Source organism: Brassica napus, chromosome C8, assembly GCF_020379485.1.
Source record: "Brassica napus cultivar Da-Ae chromosome C8, Da-Ae, whole genome shotgun sequence".
In the NCBI taxonomy this organism is placed as follows: domain Eukaryota; kingdom Viridiplantae; phylum Streptophyta; class Magnoliopsida; order Brassicales; family Brassicaceae; genus Brassica; species Brassica napus.
Window position 1 is genome coordinate 44342709 of NC_063451.1, and position 17513 is coordinate 44360221.

The 17513-nt window shown below is 39.2% G+C and overlaps 1 protein-coding gene across 1 annotated transcript; it reads left to right on the forward strand.

Moving 5' to 3' along the window:
• The first annotated feature begins 4623 nt into the window (after positions 1-4623).
• On the forward strand, positions 4624-5529 carry LOC106363764. The gene is made up of 2 exons (XM_048767014.1): positions 4624-4860; positions 4984-5529. The coding sequence occupies exons 1-2, from the start codon at positions 4624-4626 to the stop codon at positions 5527-5529; spliced, it is 783 nt and encodes a 260-aa protein (XP_048622971.1).
• Positions 5530-17513: the final 11984 nt, after the last annotated feature.

Here is a 17513-nt window from a genome sequence, read left to right on the forward strand (position 1 = left end):
GTATGCACTAATTGTTGTATCCTTGAGATCAGGGCCACAACCTTTTAGGGAACCACAGTAATGAAAAATCAACACCAAGATGTTGGAAATTATTATGAGGTAAAGATAAATAGATCTTTTAAAAAAAAAGTTCACTAAAAAAAGGCATCTCCCTTCTTCTATCTTCTTCCTCTTTTCTCTTCTTCTCTGTTTATTTTGTTTCTCATCTCACTTTTTCTGTTTCTTATCACTTTTCTGTCACAATCCATCACGTACAACGATGAGCTTAACAAATATTTTTCATCACCTTTTTGTGTTGTTTATTAAGAGAAATGAACTGATGATTTTCTTGGAAGAAAACCTTCATATTTATAATGGAGGATTAACACAAAGAAATGAATGAAGAGATTCATTGAATGCGAGATCGTGTGAGAAGTAGAGAATAGGTATTAATGTGAATGTTAATGAAGATGCATGAACCAAGTTAATTTCCGTAACGGCTCCAGATTAAAGAAGTCTATTCGGCTTCCGACTGACATTGATCGGAATCGTTCATCACCGGTGAAACCGTTGGATTTCTATTGACAGTTGACTGAACGGGAATTGTTGCTCGACGGCCACTTTCCTTGAGTTTCGTATACCATTTTTTTATTTTTTTAGAGAAGATGTATTTTCTATCATTTTCGTTTAATTATTTATTATTAAAATTAATTACACAATTACATTAATCATATAATAAAAATTTATATTTTTTGTATATATTGTATTTTGAATTTTTCAAAATGAGTATAAATTACTAAAACTGTTGAAAATCTCACATAAATTTTTGTGATCAAGGTTTAAATGTTTTTCTATAATAAGATACAATGATCACAAAATCATATGAATAAATAATTTTATTTTAATAGGTGTTTATGTTAATATATATATATATATATATTTCATATCGTTTAAATTAAACTATACATCATATGAGAATACATACTTATATTTTGATATATGCGTTGAATATATATTGAAAAGTTAATAATTTAATTTTGAAATCTTCATTATTATTTTTTAAATGATTATAAATTATTGAAACCACTAAACATTCCACATTAAAAAAAAAATTTGGTGTAAAATTTTGTCACATAAATACGCAAATAATCATAAAATCATATGAGTAGAAACCTCATTTAATAAATATTCATATTAAAACTATAATATATATCTATGTTATCATCATTTAAATTTAATTACATATCATATACGATAGATAAGATTGATTGTTTTGATTTATTTACCCTAAAATGATTGCGAATAAACAAGAGCGGTCGTTTGATTTATATGTGCACGCCAATTTATTACATAATATTAACTGATTTCTTAGTTATTTAATATATAATTATAATTTTATTATTTCATAATATGCAGAAAACATAAAATAAGTAATAAATATAAAATATTTATTTTGCACAAGGCGCAAATCTTAACCTAAGTATGTATCTCTTTAATAATTTTAAATTTTAAATATTTTTTAAATATCAGTCCAAAGCAAAATAACAAATGAGAATAAACTCAAAATCAATATTTATATCGAGAAATAACCAAAATAAAAAAATGACACAAAAATGAAAAAAATATTGAAGATAGATAGAATTGACACGTGAACGTAAATTTCTCTTGACCATAATTAACTTTTAAATTACTAAATCATGATATAAAACCGAGCTGAAATAGTTTCATTGTAACCAAATAGTAGGTCTGAGTTTCTTCGGCGTAAACGTTAGGTTCTTGATTTTTTGACCTAATATATTTTTTAAAATGAAATCAGCTCATTAGTAAACAAATTATGTAATTAACAAAAAAAAATTTTAAAAATTTGTTTAAGAGCCCAATATATTAATTGGATCAAAAATATAAATTTTATTTTTCTATACGATATTTTTTAACTAATTTTCATATAAATTGCGCAGGTCTTATCATAATCTATTTTTAATCTACAACTTGTGAAGTTGTTTAACGGAAAGGGAACTTTCCAACAGTTTTTAACAAGATTTCATGCATCATTTTAACTCGAGTTTACGTCTAATTGTAAATCATTGTGTGTGTGTATGTGTAGTGGCATGCATTTGAGTTCGTGGTGGTGTGTACCGGAAAATACGGCGATGTACCAAGGATACCCACGTTTCCGGCAAAGAAAGGGCCTGAGATATTCAAAGGGAAAATGATGCATTCGATGGATTACTGCAAGTAGGCCCGGGCATTTCGGGTATCGGTTCAGTTCGGTTCGGGTATTTCGGGTTTCGGGTAGTTCGGATAGGGGCTAGAGGATCCATTTAGTACTTGACCTATTTTCGGTTCGGTTCGGTTCGGATAGTTTCGGGTTCGGTTCGGTTCAGATAGTAAATGTAGGAACCGAAAAATATCCGGAAAAAGTTTGGGTCTCATTTGGATCCGGTTCGGGTTCGGATAGTTCGGGTAATTTGGATAATTTGGATATAATATCGGTTACTTAAGGTAAAATATCAAATAATTAGGATGATTTAGATAAAAAATTTGGATATTTCGGATTACTTTGGATATTTCGGATAAAACTATCCGGATAGTTTCAGATACTTTCAGGTAGTTTGGATACTTTATAATAATTTAGTTATTCTCAACTATTTTCAGATATTTTTAATAGAATTTTAAATTAAAAATATATATTTAGTGATGTTATATGTATATATAATTAATATTTTTATATATTCGGGTACCCGTTCGGTTCTCGGTTCGGTTTCGGTTCGGTTCGGTTATTTCGGATATAAAAATATAGGAACCGTTCGGGTATTTGAGGGTATTAGTCCGGTTCTGGTTTCGAGTATTTCGGTTCGGTTCCGGTTATTTTGCCCCGGCCTAACTGCAAGTTAGAGAAAGAAGAAGCTCTTGATCTCCTTCGTGGCAAGAAAGTCGCCGTCATTGGCTTCAAGAAATCTGCCATTGATTTGGCTTTAGAGTCTGCTTTAGCCAATCGAGGTATATATACAAACACATAATAATTCTTTCTTCAGAAAAGTCGTTTATTATTAAACAATTGTTATGAACAATGTGGATTGCTAGAAGCCAATGGCCAAGACCGAGGCCCATAGAGAGAGAGAGAGACCGCGGCCCAAGAGGAGAGAGAGTCGGCCGCCTCTGTACTTAGACGTTTCCATTTATCTTTCATGTTTATCTATTAGGAGGTTTTCCTTTTCACTCTAGGTTTATGATTTGGATACTTTCCTTTTATCTATCCCTTGTATCCCCTATATAAGGGAACACTTTGATTCAGAGATTAATAAGACAAGAGACACACGATTTCACTCTTGTACACAACACGTTATCAGCACGATAGCCTCTGAACCCTGAGACCTAAATCGAAACCTAGAAACCTAAAAGTCTAAGCCGGCGATCCAAAACCAAAACCCAAACCTGATCTTGTCCCTTGTTCATCAAAGACCTAGGAGACCCATCTCAGCTTCTCAGATCACGTACCAGACCGAGAAGGACCGCAACCAGCTCGCGATCGAACCCGAACCCCGCGAGACAACCTGAGACGACCCGATCTCCGATCCCCGATCAGCCGAGACACCTCCAAGCCGCGATCGACTCCATCCGCGACCCGATAGGAGGCAGCAGACGTCCGATCATCTCAGCTCGAAGTTCCATCCGTTCTCTGGTGGTCCGGTTCATAAACCACTACTAAACTAAGGTATAAACACAATCTGAGAACATAGAACAGGAAGAACCCTAATTCCATCATTATGGAAACTATGAAACCCTAAAAGAAACTTAAGACTAAAATCGACAATCTCTAAGAACTAGAAACATGAATCGATTCCTATTAGAACCTGTCTTGTTTGTTGATTGATTGAATCTGAAATTGACAAACCCTAATCATGGAATCGAAAACCCTAAACCCTAAAAGAACCTAGTGTCCGATTTCATAATTGATCTTGCTTGTCTTGATTGCTTGATTTGAATTGAGGTTTAGGAATGATTAGATTGATTGAATTAATCTGTCTGAAACTGAAGATACTTAAGGCCTTGAAACCTTAAACATAAGATTGATAGAAAATTAAAGATTGAAACCCTAAGGATCATAGGAATGTTTTAAATCGTTTCTGCATAAATCTGAACATGGTATTACATTCACAACTGATCGGCCAGCATATAGAAACACATGATCTCGAATCTGATTGCATTAAAACTCATATGGCCGTGTGGCATTAATCATCCTAGTACATGTAGAATTGATTTTAGGATTGATCGCACCATGGTAAATATAGAATTGCATAACCGAACCCATTGATTGATCATATAGCCGTGCGGCTTGCTTGATAGCACCATGGTCGAATTAGAGTTGTTTGAAAATCATAAATGCATAAGACGTGTTGTGGCCGAGCTTGCTTATATCATGCGGCCACGTGATCCCATTATGAATCTAAAGTCTTGTATGATAATGTGGATCAGATGTCGAAAATAGCAAACAGAGACTATGCAGCCCTGAATCTCTCCGGAGACAATTACTTGCAGTGGGCGCTAGACACAAGGATTAGTCTAAAATCCAAGGGACTCGGTGATACTATCATCGAGGACAGTAATGAGAATGAAAAGAATAGATACAGGGCCATATGTTATATGCGCCATCATCTCATTGAAGGTCTTAAGGATCAGTACATGACGATTGAGAATCCATTGGATCTTTGGAATGCTTTAAGGCACAGATATGATCACCAAAAGATGGTGTTGCTTCCAAAGGCAAGGCACGATTGGATGCACCTCAGATTCATGGACTTCAAGTCCGTGGATGAGTACAACTCGGCCTTATTCAAAATCGTCTCAATACTAAGACTGTGTGGTGAAGAAGTGTCTGATGTGATGATGCTTGAAAAGACCTATACGACTTTCAATCAGTCGAATTCTGTGTTGCAACAGCAATATAGAACAAAAGGTTTTGCCACATACACTGATCTGATCTCCTGTCTACTATTGGCCGAGGCAAATAATGAGCTTCTCATGAAGAACAGTGGAGCTAGACCGGCCGGGACAGCACCATTACCCGAAGCCCATGACATTGAAAAGAAAGATCCCAAAGAAACCTACTATGCCCAAGACAACAGGAAACCATACGGTCATAGCCGTGGTGGGTACAGGGGGCGTAGGCGTGACAATCATAACGGTCGAGATAACTACTCAACCGGCCGAAGAGGAAACCACAATAACCGTGGTCGTGGTTCCAATTACGGTCGGGGCCGAGGGAGTTATGGCCGTGGACGAGGTGGCATATCCAAACCATCTCACACGACCAAGTCTTTATGTCACAGATGCGGGATGGACAATCATTGGGCCAAGAACTGCAGAACTCCAAAGCACTTGTGCGAACTCTATCAAGAGAGTATCAAGAACAAGAACCCGGAGGCAAATATGATCCAAGAAAACGATCATGATAACAAAGGATATGGGTACGATGCTGATGATGAATCGGACAGGGACAACAAAGATGACCAAATGGATTTTGAAACTTCTGATTGTCTAAAGGACTAGTTTTCTTTCGAATCACATTGTCTTATTGCTTTATGTTCTTTGATTTGGTGTTTTTATTTTATGAAATGACATTTATAATAAAAGTTTTACAAAGTCTCTAAAGTCTAGTAAATTTTACTTATAGAAATGAATGATGAGATGAGTATACTTGTGGTGGATAGTGGCACAAGTCATACGATCCTTAGAGACAAAAGGTATTTCATGAATCTCACACTGCAAAGTGCAAAGGTACAAACCATTGCGGGTGAGGCCAGCCTGATTGAAGGTCACGGCCAGGCCTATGTGATGATGCCCAAAGGCACTCACCTAGAGATCAAAACCGCCTTGTATTCCCCAAGCTCTAGAAGAAGCTTATTGAGTTTTAAGGACATAAGGTTGAACGGTTTTCACCTTGAAACATGGGAAGAAGGAAACAAAGAATTCCTTAACATAACTTTGATCACCAAAGGCAATAAAAAGATCCTAGAGACCATGCCCGCAATGTCTACTGGTCTTTACTATGCACGGATCAGTATGGTCGAGGCAAATACCTCAGAGCTATTCACTTTATGGCATAACCGGCTTGGCCATCCCGGAACAGTTATGATGCGAAAACTAATGATGAATTCATTAGGGCACACGTTTAAAGGAGTGATCCCACGAAATCTCACATGTGCTGCATGTGCACAAGGGAAACTCATAACTAGGCCATCACCAGCCAAGGTTAATAAAGAAACCTTAAACTTTCTGGAAAGAATCCAAGGGGACATATGTGGACCGATACACCCACCTTGTGGGACGTTTAGATATTTCATGGTCCTCATTGATGCATCGACCAGATGGTCGCATGTATGTCTGTTGTCCACTCGGAACTTAGCCTTTGCACGGCTGCTTGCTCAGATGATAAGGCTGAGAGCACATTTTCCAGACTTTCCACTCAAGACTATACGTCTAGATAATGCTGGTGAGTTCACGTCCCAGGCGTTTAATGAATACTGTATGTCCATGGGGGTAAAAGTAGAACACCCCGTGGCACATGTCCATACACAGAACGGCTTGGCCGAATCTTTCATTAAACGTATCCAGCTGATAGCCCGTCCATTACTTATGAAGTCTAAACTTCCGGTATCAGCATGGGGACATGCGGTTTTACATGCTACGGAACTGATTCGCATCAGACCATCTAGTAAGCATAGATATTCACCATCCCAATTACTTACGGGTCATGAGCCAGACGTGTCCCACATCAAAACATTTGGATGTGCCGTCTACGTTCCAATTACTCCACCACAGAGAACTAAGATGGGACCGCAGAGGAGGATGGGAATATACGTAGGATATGAATCCCCAAGTATTATAAAGTATCTTGAGCCAACAACCGGTGATTTGTTTAAGGCCAGATACGAAGACTCACAGTTTGATGAGTCCACATATCCGTCCTTAGGGGGAGATAACAGCCGGTTGATTACAAAAGAAATAGAATGGTTTAGACCATCGACATCTTGGCAAGATCCTCGGACTAAAGATTGTGATTTAGAAGTCCAGAAGATAATACATCTTCAAGAGCTAGCTAATAGATTGCCAGATACATTTGCTGACCCAAATAGAGTGACAATATCACACATCCCGGCTTGTAATGCACCTGTAAGATTAGACGTCCAAGATGGACAATGTCAAGTGGCTACAGAGTCTAGGCAACGTCTAAAACGTGGCAGACCAATTGGTTCCAAAGACAAACAGCCTCGGAAATCCAAGAAAGGTGCTGGATCCGAGAGCATTAAGAAAACCGTCCAGGACATAGATGGAACGGTCGAGCCGACCGTGACGGTTGAGCCGAATGAACCGTCCACACCCGATGATCCGGTCGTTCCTCTAAGTGAGGTCCGGGACGCTGGACTTCACGGGACACCAGAACCGGACAATCAAGAGATCTCTATAAACCATGTGATGTCTGGAAAACAATGGAACAGAAAAGATATCAACGTTGATGATTTATTTGCATACAAGGTAGCACTTGAGATCATGGATAAAGATGAGGATCTAGAACCCACGTCCATACAAGAATGCATGCTAAGATCGGATTGGATCAAATGGAAACAAGCTATAAACGTGGAGTTAGAATCATTGAGAAAGAGAGGCGTTTTTGGCCCTATAATCTTGACACCTAGAGATGTCAAACCAGTGGGATACAAATGGGTCTTTGTAAGGAAGAGAAATGAGAAAGGAGAAGTAGTGAGATACAAAGCACGGCTTGTAGCACAAGGATTCTCGCAAAGACCAGGAATAGACTATGAGGAAACTTATTCCCCTGTGGTGGATGCGACTACATTGAGATACTTAATCAGTCTGGCCGTGAGAGAGAGCATTGATTTGCGCCTAATGGATGTAGTTACAGCATACCTGTACGGACCACTGGACAATGAAATACATATGAGAGTTCCAGAGGGTATTGAGCTCAAAGATAAGAAAGGTTCTCGAGAACAACATTGCATTAAGCTGAACAAAGCTTTATATGGCTTAAAACAGTCAGGTCGAATGTGGTATAACCGGCTATCCGAGTACCTAACCAAAGAGGGTTATAAGAACGATCCAATAAGTCCATGTATATTCATAAAGAAATTTGACAGCAAGGGTTATGTTATAATATCTGTCTACGTGGACGACCTGAACATAATAGGAACCTCTGGAGAGATTTCCCAAACCGTCGAATGTCTAAAGAAAGAATTCGAAATGAAAGACTTAGGGAAAACTAAGTTCTGTTTGGGATTACAGTTTGAGTATAAAGCAAATGGCATCCTTGTGCATCAAGAAACTTATACAGAAAAGATACTCAAGCAATTCAATATGGACCAGGCACACCCCTTACCGTGTCCTATGGTCGTGAGGTCCTTAGACCTTGAGAAGGATCCATTCGGACCTAAGAAACCGGACGAGGAAGCACTCGGACCGGACATGCCTTACTTAAGTGCCATTGGGGCCTTAATGTATTTAGCTAGTCATACAAGACCGGACATAAGCTTTGCCGTGAGTTTATTATCCAGATTTGGATCATGTCCGACCTTAAGGCATTGGAACGGTGTGAAGCATCTGTTCAGATATCTGAAAGGAACAAAAGACCTTGGTTTGTTCTATACCAACCGGCCAGGAGAGAACATGGTCGGGTATGCGGATGCTGGATACTTATCTGATCCACACCAGGCTAGATCTCAGACAGGATATGTGTTTACACATAGTGGAGCCGCAATATGCTGGCGTTCAACAAAGCAATCCTTAGTTGCTACATCGTCTAATCACGCCGAGATCATAGCCATGTATGAGGCAAGCCGTGAGCTTGTTTGGTTGAGGAACATGACCGGCCATGTCTTGAAAGAGAGTGGTCTGTCCGTGGGACAAGAGAAAGAGGAGCCAATGATCATCTACGAGGACAATGCAGCGTGCATAGCTCAGCTCAAGGAAGGATACATCAAGGGAGACAGGACCAAGCACATCCTGCCCAAGTTCTTTTTCACCCACGACTTGCAGAAGGCAAAGGAGGTTCAAGTAGTCCAAGTCCGATCCAGCGACAACTCAGCCGACCTTTTCACCAAGTCTTTGCCAACCTCAACGTTCAGGAAGCTGGTTCATCAGATAGGGATGCGCCGCCTGAAGGACCTGCCGTGATACCTTCATCAGGGGGAGTGTCATGCGTTGTACTCTTTTTCCTATCTACGGTTTCCATTTTTCCCACCTTGGGTTTTTGGTTTTCCTAGAGAGGTTTTAACGAGGCAACATCGTGCATGATACGAGCCCATATGGTTCTAGCATCCAAGGGGGAGTGTTATGAACAATGTGGATTGCTAGAAGCCAATGGCCAAGACCGAGGCCCATAGAGAGAGAGAGAGACCGCGGCCCAAGAGGAGAGAGAGTCGGCCGCCTCTGTACTTAGACGTTTCCATTTATCTTTCATGTTTATCTATTAGGAGGTTTTCCTTTTCACTCTAGGTTTATGATTTGGATACTTTCCTTTTATCTATCCCTTGTATCCCCTATATAAGGGAACACTTTGATTCAGAGATTAATAAGACAAGAGACACACGATTTCACTCTTGTACACAACAACAATTGATTAACTTAGTTGCCGTCACTCTAAAATTTGGCTCAAATAATTTTATATAGTATATATAGAATTATGTATATCAAATAATTTTTTGCGTTATTCTCCATTGACCATTAGTTATTTAAACTTATTTTATATTATAAAGAAAATATCTTAAATATTATTACAGTTATATTCTGCCTTATTAATAATATAAAACATTAATAACACATTCAATATGATCACAATTAAAGGGATTGCTCCAGATAGTTCGTAATTGTATCGATGACTTTCCGTAATATCAGAACAAGTGCTATATTTCTGGTTAACAAGTTCGAAAATAATTTAACCAGCGGATTAAATATCCCAATATAATTAACTATATATTTCGATCATTAAATATAAATTTAATATGATACCCAAAAATAAACAAAATATGTAGGAGAAGGTGGACAAGCATGCACAATGTGTTAAGGGATACTGAATATTCTCATATTCATTGACTATGATTGCTCTATTGTAACTTATGGAAGCTTTCTTATTCTCTTTAACCTAGGACGTCTCTCGACTTATGTATATAAACTCATGTATAAACTTCTGTGAATAATAAGAAAGCATTCTCTGTTTACATGGTATCAGAGCCACCATCGACATCCTAAGAATCTGTTTTTTTTTTTTTTTTTTCGGCCGCCTCCCTTCTCTTCTCCTCTCCTCTGTTCTTTCACTCATCCTCTTTCTCTCTTTCCCCACCTTATCAATCCAACATGTCTGTAACCTCTGCAGAGATCGTTGACACCGCCGCCACTGCTCTTCTCAACGTCAATATAACAAACATCTCAAAGCTTTCCTCCACTAACTACATGATGTAGAATCTCCAAGTCAAAACTTTGTTGGATGGATATGATCTAGTGCACTTCCTAGATTCATCAACGCTCCCGCCCAATCCCACTGTCGGAGAAACATTAACCATCAATCCCGACTTCACACGGTGGAAGAGACAAGATCGGTTGATCTACAATGGCTTAATTGGCTCCATCACTGAATCGATTCAGCCACTGGTCTCCACCTGCAAGACGTCTGCTGACATCTGGAACACTCTTGCTGTAACCTACAACAAGCCGAGCAGAGGCCATATTCAACAGCTAAAACTTCAACTCAAACAGTGGGTCAAAGGAACCAAAACAAATGATGAGTATGTTCAAGGGTTTGTTACCAGGTTCGATCAGCTTGCTTCACTGCGCAAACCCATTGACAAAGAAGATCAGCTCGAGTACATCTTAGGAGTACTTCCTGAAGAATACAAAACCATCGCTGATCAACTGGAAGGCAGAGACACAACTCCATCTGTTACTGAGGTCCATGAGAAATTGCTTAACAAAGAAGCCAGGTTCCTCACGCTTGCTGCTCCAACACTTCCCCTGCCTGTCACTGCCAACACTGCTACGCACGCAACATCAAACCGCCAGCAACACACTCCGTGTCCTAACCAAAACTGGAACAAAAATCATCAGACGTCACGGTACACAAACAATCGAGACAACAGGAACTCAAGAGGATATCCAAATGGGTATCAAGGCAATCAGCAAGGCGGTTATCAAAGCAACTATCAAGGTGGCTATCAAGGGAAATGTAAACTCTGTGGGCTTCATGGACACAGTGCAAGGCGTTGTCCTCAACTTGGAGGTCGTAACAACACGCAGAACACCAAATCGTCCTACACTCCTTGGCAGCCACGAGCAAATATGGCATTAACCTCCCCTGACACTGCATGGCTCCTGAACAGCGGAGCTACACACCATATGACCAGCGACTTAAGCAATCTGTCCATTCATCAACCATACCGTGGAGATGATGATGTCCTCATCGGAGACGGCTCTGGTTTGTCTATTACTCACACATGATCACTGTCTTTACCTTCTCTTAATAAAAACCTTGCCTTACATAATGTCCTTTGCGTACCTCACATTCATAAAAACCTAGTTTCTGTTTATCGCCTTTGTAATACTAATAAAGTCTCTGTTGAATTTTTCTCTGCACACTTTCAGGTGAAGGATCTTTACTCGGGAATCCCGTTGCTTCAAGGACAGACCAAGGGTGATCTGTATGAGTGGCCGCTTACACCTAAAACCGTTCAATCCTTCTTTACATCCTCCACCTCCAAACCTACTCTAGACCAGTGGTATAATAGACTTGGCCATTTCTCTTCTGATATTTTAAAAGCTGTTGTCTCTACCTATTCTATTCCTTTTTCTCTTACTTTGTCAAAGACCTTGTGTCCTGATTGCTCTATTAATAAAAGTCACAAATTTCCTTTTTCCAAACACACCATTACCTCAAATCGCCCTCTTCAAGTCATTTTTACAGATGTTTGGACCTCTCCTATAATCTCCATTGATAACTACAAGTATTATCTTGTTCTTGTAGACCATTACACTCGCTATACATGGATGTACCCCCTCAAATTGAAGTCCCAAGTTTGAGATACATTCATAGCTTTCAAAGCCCTTGTTGAAAATCACTTCAACACTCGGATCAGAACTCTATATAGTGACAATGGTGGCGAGCTCATTGCACTGCGTTCCTTCCTCTCCACTTCCGACATCCAGCATCTGACATCCCCACCCCACACCCCACACCCCCGAACACAACGGCATCTCAGAACGAAAGAATAGACATATCGTTGAGACAGGACTCACCTTATTATCTCATGCCGGAATGTCACAACATTACTGGTCCTATGCCCTCAGTGCAGCGGTGTACTTAATCAACTGTATGCCATCTCCAATCACCGGTATGCAGTCACCATATCAGAAAATCTTCACCCAAGCGCCCAATTACACAAAGCTTCGAACTTTCGGATGCTTGTGCTTCCCTTGGCTGAGGCCGTACACATCGTACAAACTTGAAAACTGGTCGACGCCGTGTGTGTTCCTTGGATACTCTCAAACCCAAAGCGCCTATCTTTGTCTACAACCCGCCACTGGTCACATATATATCTCTCGCCATGTTCAGTTCGATGAGAATTCCTTCCCATTCCGCCAATCTCCACCAACCCAATCACCGGCAAAACCAAACACCAACCCAACAGCTCATGCCGTTACCACAATACCGGTCCAGGCTCCACTCGACAGATCACCTACTGCGTCACAAGGAATCCCGAGTCAAGATCCGTTACTTAATGTGCAGGTTGAAGAAGGCAAACAATGACGACAATGGCGAAACTCAGACAACTCTCCCTCCACCAAATCCAACTCCGTCGAGCCCAATAACATCACCTCAAATTCCAACACCGGCCCACCAGGCCCACAACAACCAACCTCCACTAAATCCACCAGAAGCCCAAACCAACATTCCCCAAAATCAGCCCACCCAAAACCAGAACACTGAAACATCGTGTTCTTCCTTACCGTCAACCACCGTAACTCAGCCACCACAAAACCACCACCCGATGACAACCCGGTGTAAAAACAACATTGTTAAACCCAAACAAAAGTACCACCTCTCCGTCTCCACCACCACCAGTCCCTTTCCTGAACCTCAAACAGTGACCCAGGCTCTCAAAGACAAAATCTGGAGAGATTCCATGTCTCAAGAGATGGATGCTTTTGCCAGGAACCAGACCTTCTACCTTGTAACGCCCTGTCAATAAGAATGTAGTGGGATGTAGATGGTTTTATAAAAATAAATTCTCACTGTATGGTTCTAGTCGCAGGTGTAAATCTCGCCTGGTCGCGAAAGGCTACAACCAGCAGTACGGACGAGACTATACAGACACGTTCAATCCAGTCATAAAGGCAACTACAATTCGCCTCATTCTGGACATAGCCGTATCACGGAACTGGCCGATTCAGCAACTCGATGTCAATAACGCGTTCTTGCAAGGCACATTAGCCTCCTGGCTTCATTGACCGTGATCATCCTGACTATGTATGCAGACTACGAAGAGCCATCTATGGCTTGAAACAAAACAAGCACCACGAGTGTGGTACCTGGAGCTCAACGTTTCTGCTTAGTCTTGGTTTTAAAAACTCTCTGGCTGATACATCCATGTTTGTCCTGCAACTTGGTGGTGATCGCTTCTCTGTCAAGGACCCTGAAGCACTTAGCTATTTTCTTGGAATTGAGGCTCATCGCACACCCAAAGGACTTCACCTATGCCAGCGCAAGTACATCACGGAAATTCTTCATCGTTATGATATGACAGACGCGAAACCGGTCAGCACACCAATGGCAATGACACCAAAACTCACTCTCACGTCAGGTACCTCTCTCTCGGATCCAAAGTCATATCGTCAACTGGTTGGTAGTCTGCAGTATCTGGCCTTCACCAGACCGGACATAGCGTACGTCAATCATCTCTCACAGTTTATGCACCGCCCGACTGATGCTTATTGGCAAGGTGCCAAACGTATACTCCGTTACCTTGCAGGGACATCCGATCATGGCATCTACTTCTCAGCCACAAATACGACAACCTTACATGCCTTCTCGGATGCTGATTGGGCGGTTGACTCTGATGACTATGTTTCGACCAATGCATACATCATTTACTTGGGAGCGACACATGTTTCCTGGTCTGCAAAGAAACAGAATGGAGTTGCACGATCATCCACTGAAGCAGAATACCGCTCCATTGCGAACATAACGTCTGAAATTCGATGGATTTGCAACCTCCTAACTGAACCGGGTATCACTCTTTCGACTCCTCCTGTTGTGTACTGTGACAACCTCGGCGCAATATTCTTGTGTGCTAATCATGTGTTCCACACTCGCATGAAACATGTTGCCTTAGATTATCATTTCATTCATGGGCAGATACAACGCGGAATGCTTCGAGTCTCTCATGTCAATACCAAAGACCAACTAGCAGATGCACTCACCAAACCCCTTTCTCGAGCTCAGTTTCATAATCTACGTATCAAGATTGGAGTTGCTTCACCACCTCCATTTTGAGGGGACATGTTAAGGGATACTGAATATTCTCATATTCATTGACTATGATTGCTCTATGGAAGCTTTCCTATTCTCTTTAACCTAGGACGTCTCTCGACTCATGTATAAACTTCTGTAAATAATAAGAAAGCATTCTCTGTTTACACAATGGTGGTGAGCACAGCACATTGGGTGATTCCACATTACTGGGTGTGGGGTCTACCATTCTTCTTGTTCTACTCTACGAGAGCTGTTCAGTTCCTCCATGATAGGCCTAACCTGGCCCGGAAATATTTTGGGCTAGAAGCAGCACATTTTATTTTGGGCCTCTTACTGAATAATTTTAAAAAGATAAAAATAAACAGAGAAAATTATGGCTGATGATATTTGAACCCTGCACCAAAAAGAATGCTTTTTCGCCACTATACCAACTAGGCTGCAGAAGAACTTGACAGAAAAAGGCCGAAATAATTTAACTTATTCGGAAGCATATGCTTCCTTCGCTTGTACCCAGGGTCGCTACTGGGCCTAACCGAAGCTTCCTTAGAACCCTCTTTTGCCTCCTATTCTCTCTTCTGGTCAGTGATCTTAATTTTGTCTCTATAAATTGCGTTAGTTTATGTGGATTGACTAAGTTTTTGTAAGCATGTGAAAAACAGCGAGCTATGGTATCAAAATTCATCGAATCATATGTGGAAGCTTCCTCTAGAGAAATATGCTCTTAAACCGGACCATCCTTTTGAAGAAGACTATGCTTCTTGTCAAATGGCGATCATACCGGAGAATTTCTACGAGGAAGCGGATAAAGGGATGATCCGGTTTAAGAAAACACCAAAATGGTGCTTTTGTGATGAAGGGATTGGGTTTGAGGATGGGACTACGCTAGAAGCTGATGTTGTGATACTCGCGACTGGTTATGATGGAGACAAGAAACTAAAAGCCATTATTCCTGAACCATTTCCAAGTTGGCTTGAGTTTCCATGGGGTCTCATGCCGTTGTACAGGTACTTAATTAAAATCTCGTACACATTTTTGAATGAAAAGAAAGAAAAAAACAATACTGTATCTGAAACGCTAATCCGTTGGTGCATGTACAATTCAAGCATATATATTATATTAATTCTTATGCTAATTTAAAACTCAACCGTTGGTTATAATATCACATATTAATAAATAAATTTCAGGGGAACAATCCAACGTACGCGCATCAGAGCTACGTTCCATGTGGTTAAACCGGCTCATGGATGAGAAATTCAAATTACCAAGCAAAGAGAAAATGTTGTACCAATTCTATAAAGAAATGGAAGTGATGAAAAAATCGAGCAGATTCTACAAAAATCACTGCATTTCTACTTTCAGCATCCAACATGCTGATGATCTTATGTAATGACATGGGACTCAATCCTCGGAGAAAATCCAACTTGTTCCTTGACGTATTTTGTCCTTATGGTTCTCAAGACTCGATTCGATCAAGAAGAAACTAAATGAATATACCACAAAAAGAAGTGTAACAAGTGTTCAAAGGTGGTGCAAGACTGGCCACAACGGAGCTACTTGCAAAAATTCAAAATAATCTACGTAGCTGGAAGCTATTTTCATTACATTATAGACTATTAGACTTTATCTACTCAATAATTTGTGATTTGGACGTCTTTGGTTTTAGCGTCCATCTCCGGATCTCCCTAGCATTATGTTCTAAGATTTGTTTCCTTTTTCTGCTTTGCTTGGTTTTTGTTTGGATTTGAATAAGAGTTTTTCTTAGTAAACATGTTCCTCGTTTCTAAGAAAAGCTATGTGGATACTTCCGTATTCTTTGCTTTGTTTTAGACATTAAACGAGAGCATTATAAGCTTCTCTCTAATAATGGAAAGGATGATAATCAGGATGAATTTTGGCATGCTTATCAAAAATTGATCAGAATGAAAAGAGGGCAGGATCTTTGTTATAGCTCAGAATCTAGGACTTATGATTGCCCAATTTCCAAATCATATAATTATTTAAGATCCTTACTTGGCCCAGACTCATTAGCTTATAATACTGAGCAGGTAGATTATTATAGACAAACAATTTGGAGATATGCAATGAGTTTACTTATTACTAGGTAATAATCCGCGTCTTGCGCGGAATGTGATTATTAGTTTCATTACGTTTTAATAAGGAGACATTAATCTGTTTAATCTGGATATCGGCTTTAGGTTTTTTTTTTTTTTTCTTAATCTCCTAAAATATAACTATCAATTTTAATCAATATTTATTTGGTTTGTTCGGTTAAAATTTTTGATGTTTTTGTTTTTTTTTTCTGTGATAATCAAAAATTACTATTATTTATTTGTTTTCATGTTATGAATCTTAGATAGTCGTGATGTCGAACCAATGGTTTCATATTATAGTTTCTAAACGAATAATAGTTAAAAAAATAAAATAAAATTATTAAGACAAATCATTTTACTACAATTTGGTCGATAGTGAAAGAAGCATTAAGAAAAATAATATTTTAACTTCCAAAAAAATTAAATATTTCAGTTGTGGTAAATACCTAGTTATAAGGTGTTCACGTCAATGTGCACATGTATATGTATATAAAAGTATATAAAGATGGTTGATAAATATATAAAGATACTGTTAATTAATATTAAATGACTTTTTCAAAATAATACATGAAAAATAAAATTCTTAAAATGAAATTATTTAAAAACAAAAATATTTTAAAATTTATATAAACTATAATCTATAACTTATATATAATTCTTTAAATATATGTTTATCCGTTCCTATAAATATTGATATTTGTGATTTGCTTCTTTTTTTACGGATATTGCATTTTAGTATTTGATTTGCTTCGTAGAGTAACGGATATCCAGATTTTTCGGTTCGAATCAAAACGGAAAACGAATTAAATCAAAATTTATGAATAATTTGTCCAGCTCTATTCGTAAATAGTAAAAATAACGTAAAGAAGAACCATGCATGTGAGTTTTATATTAAAAAAAAACGTAAA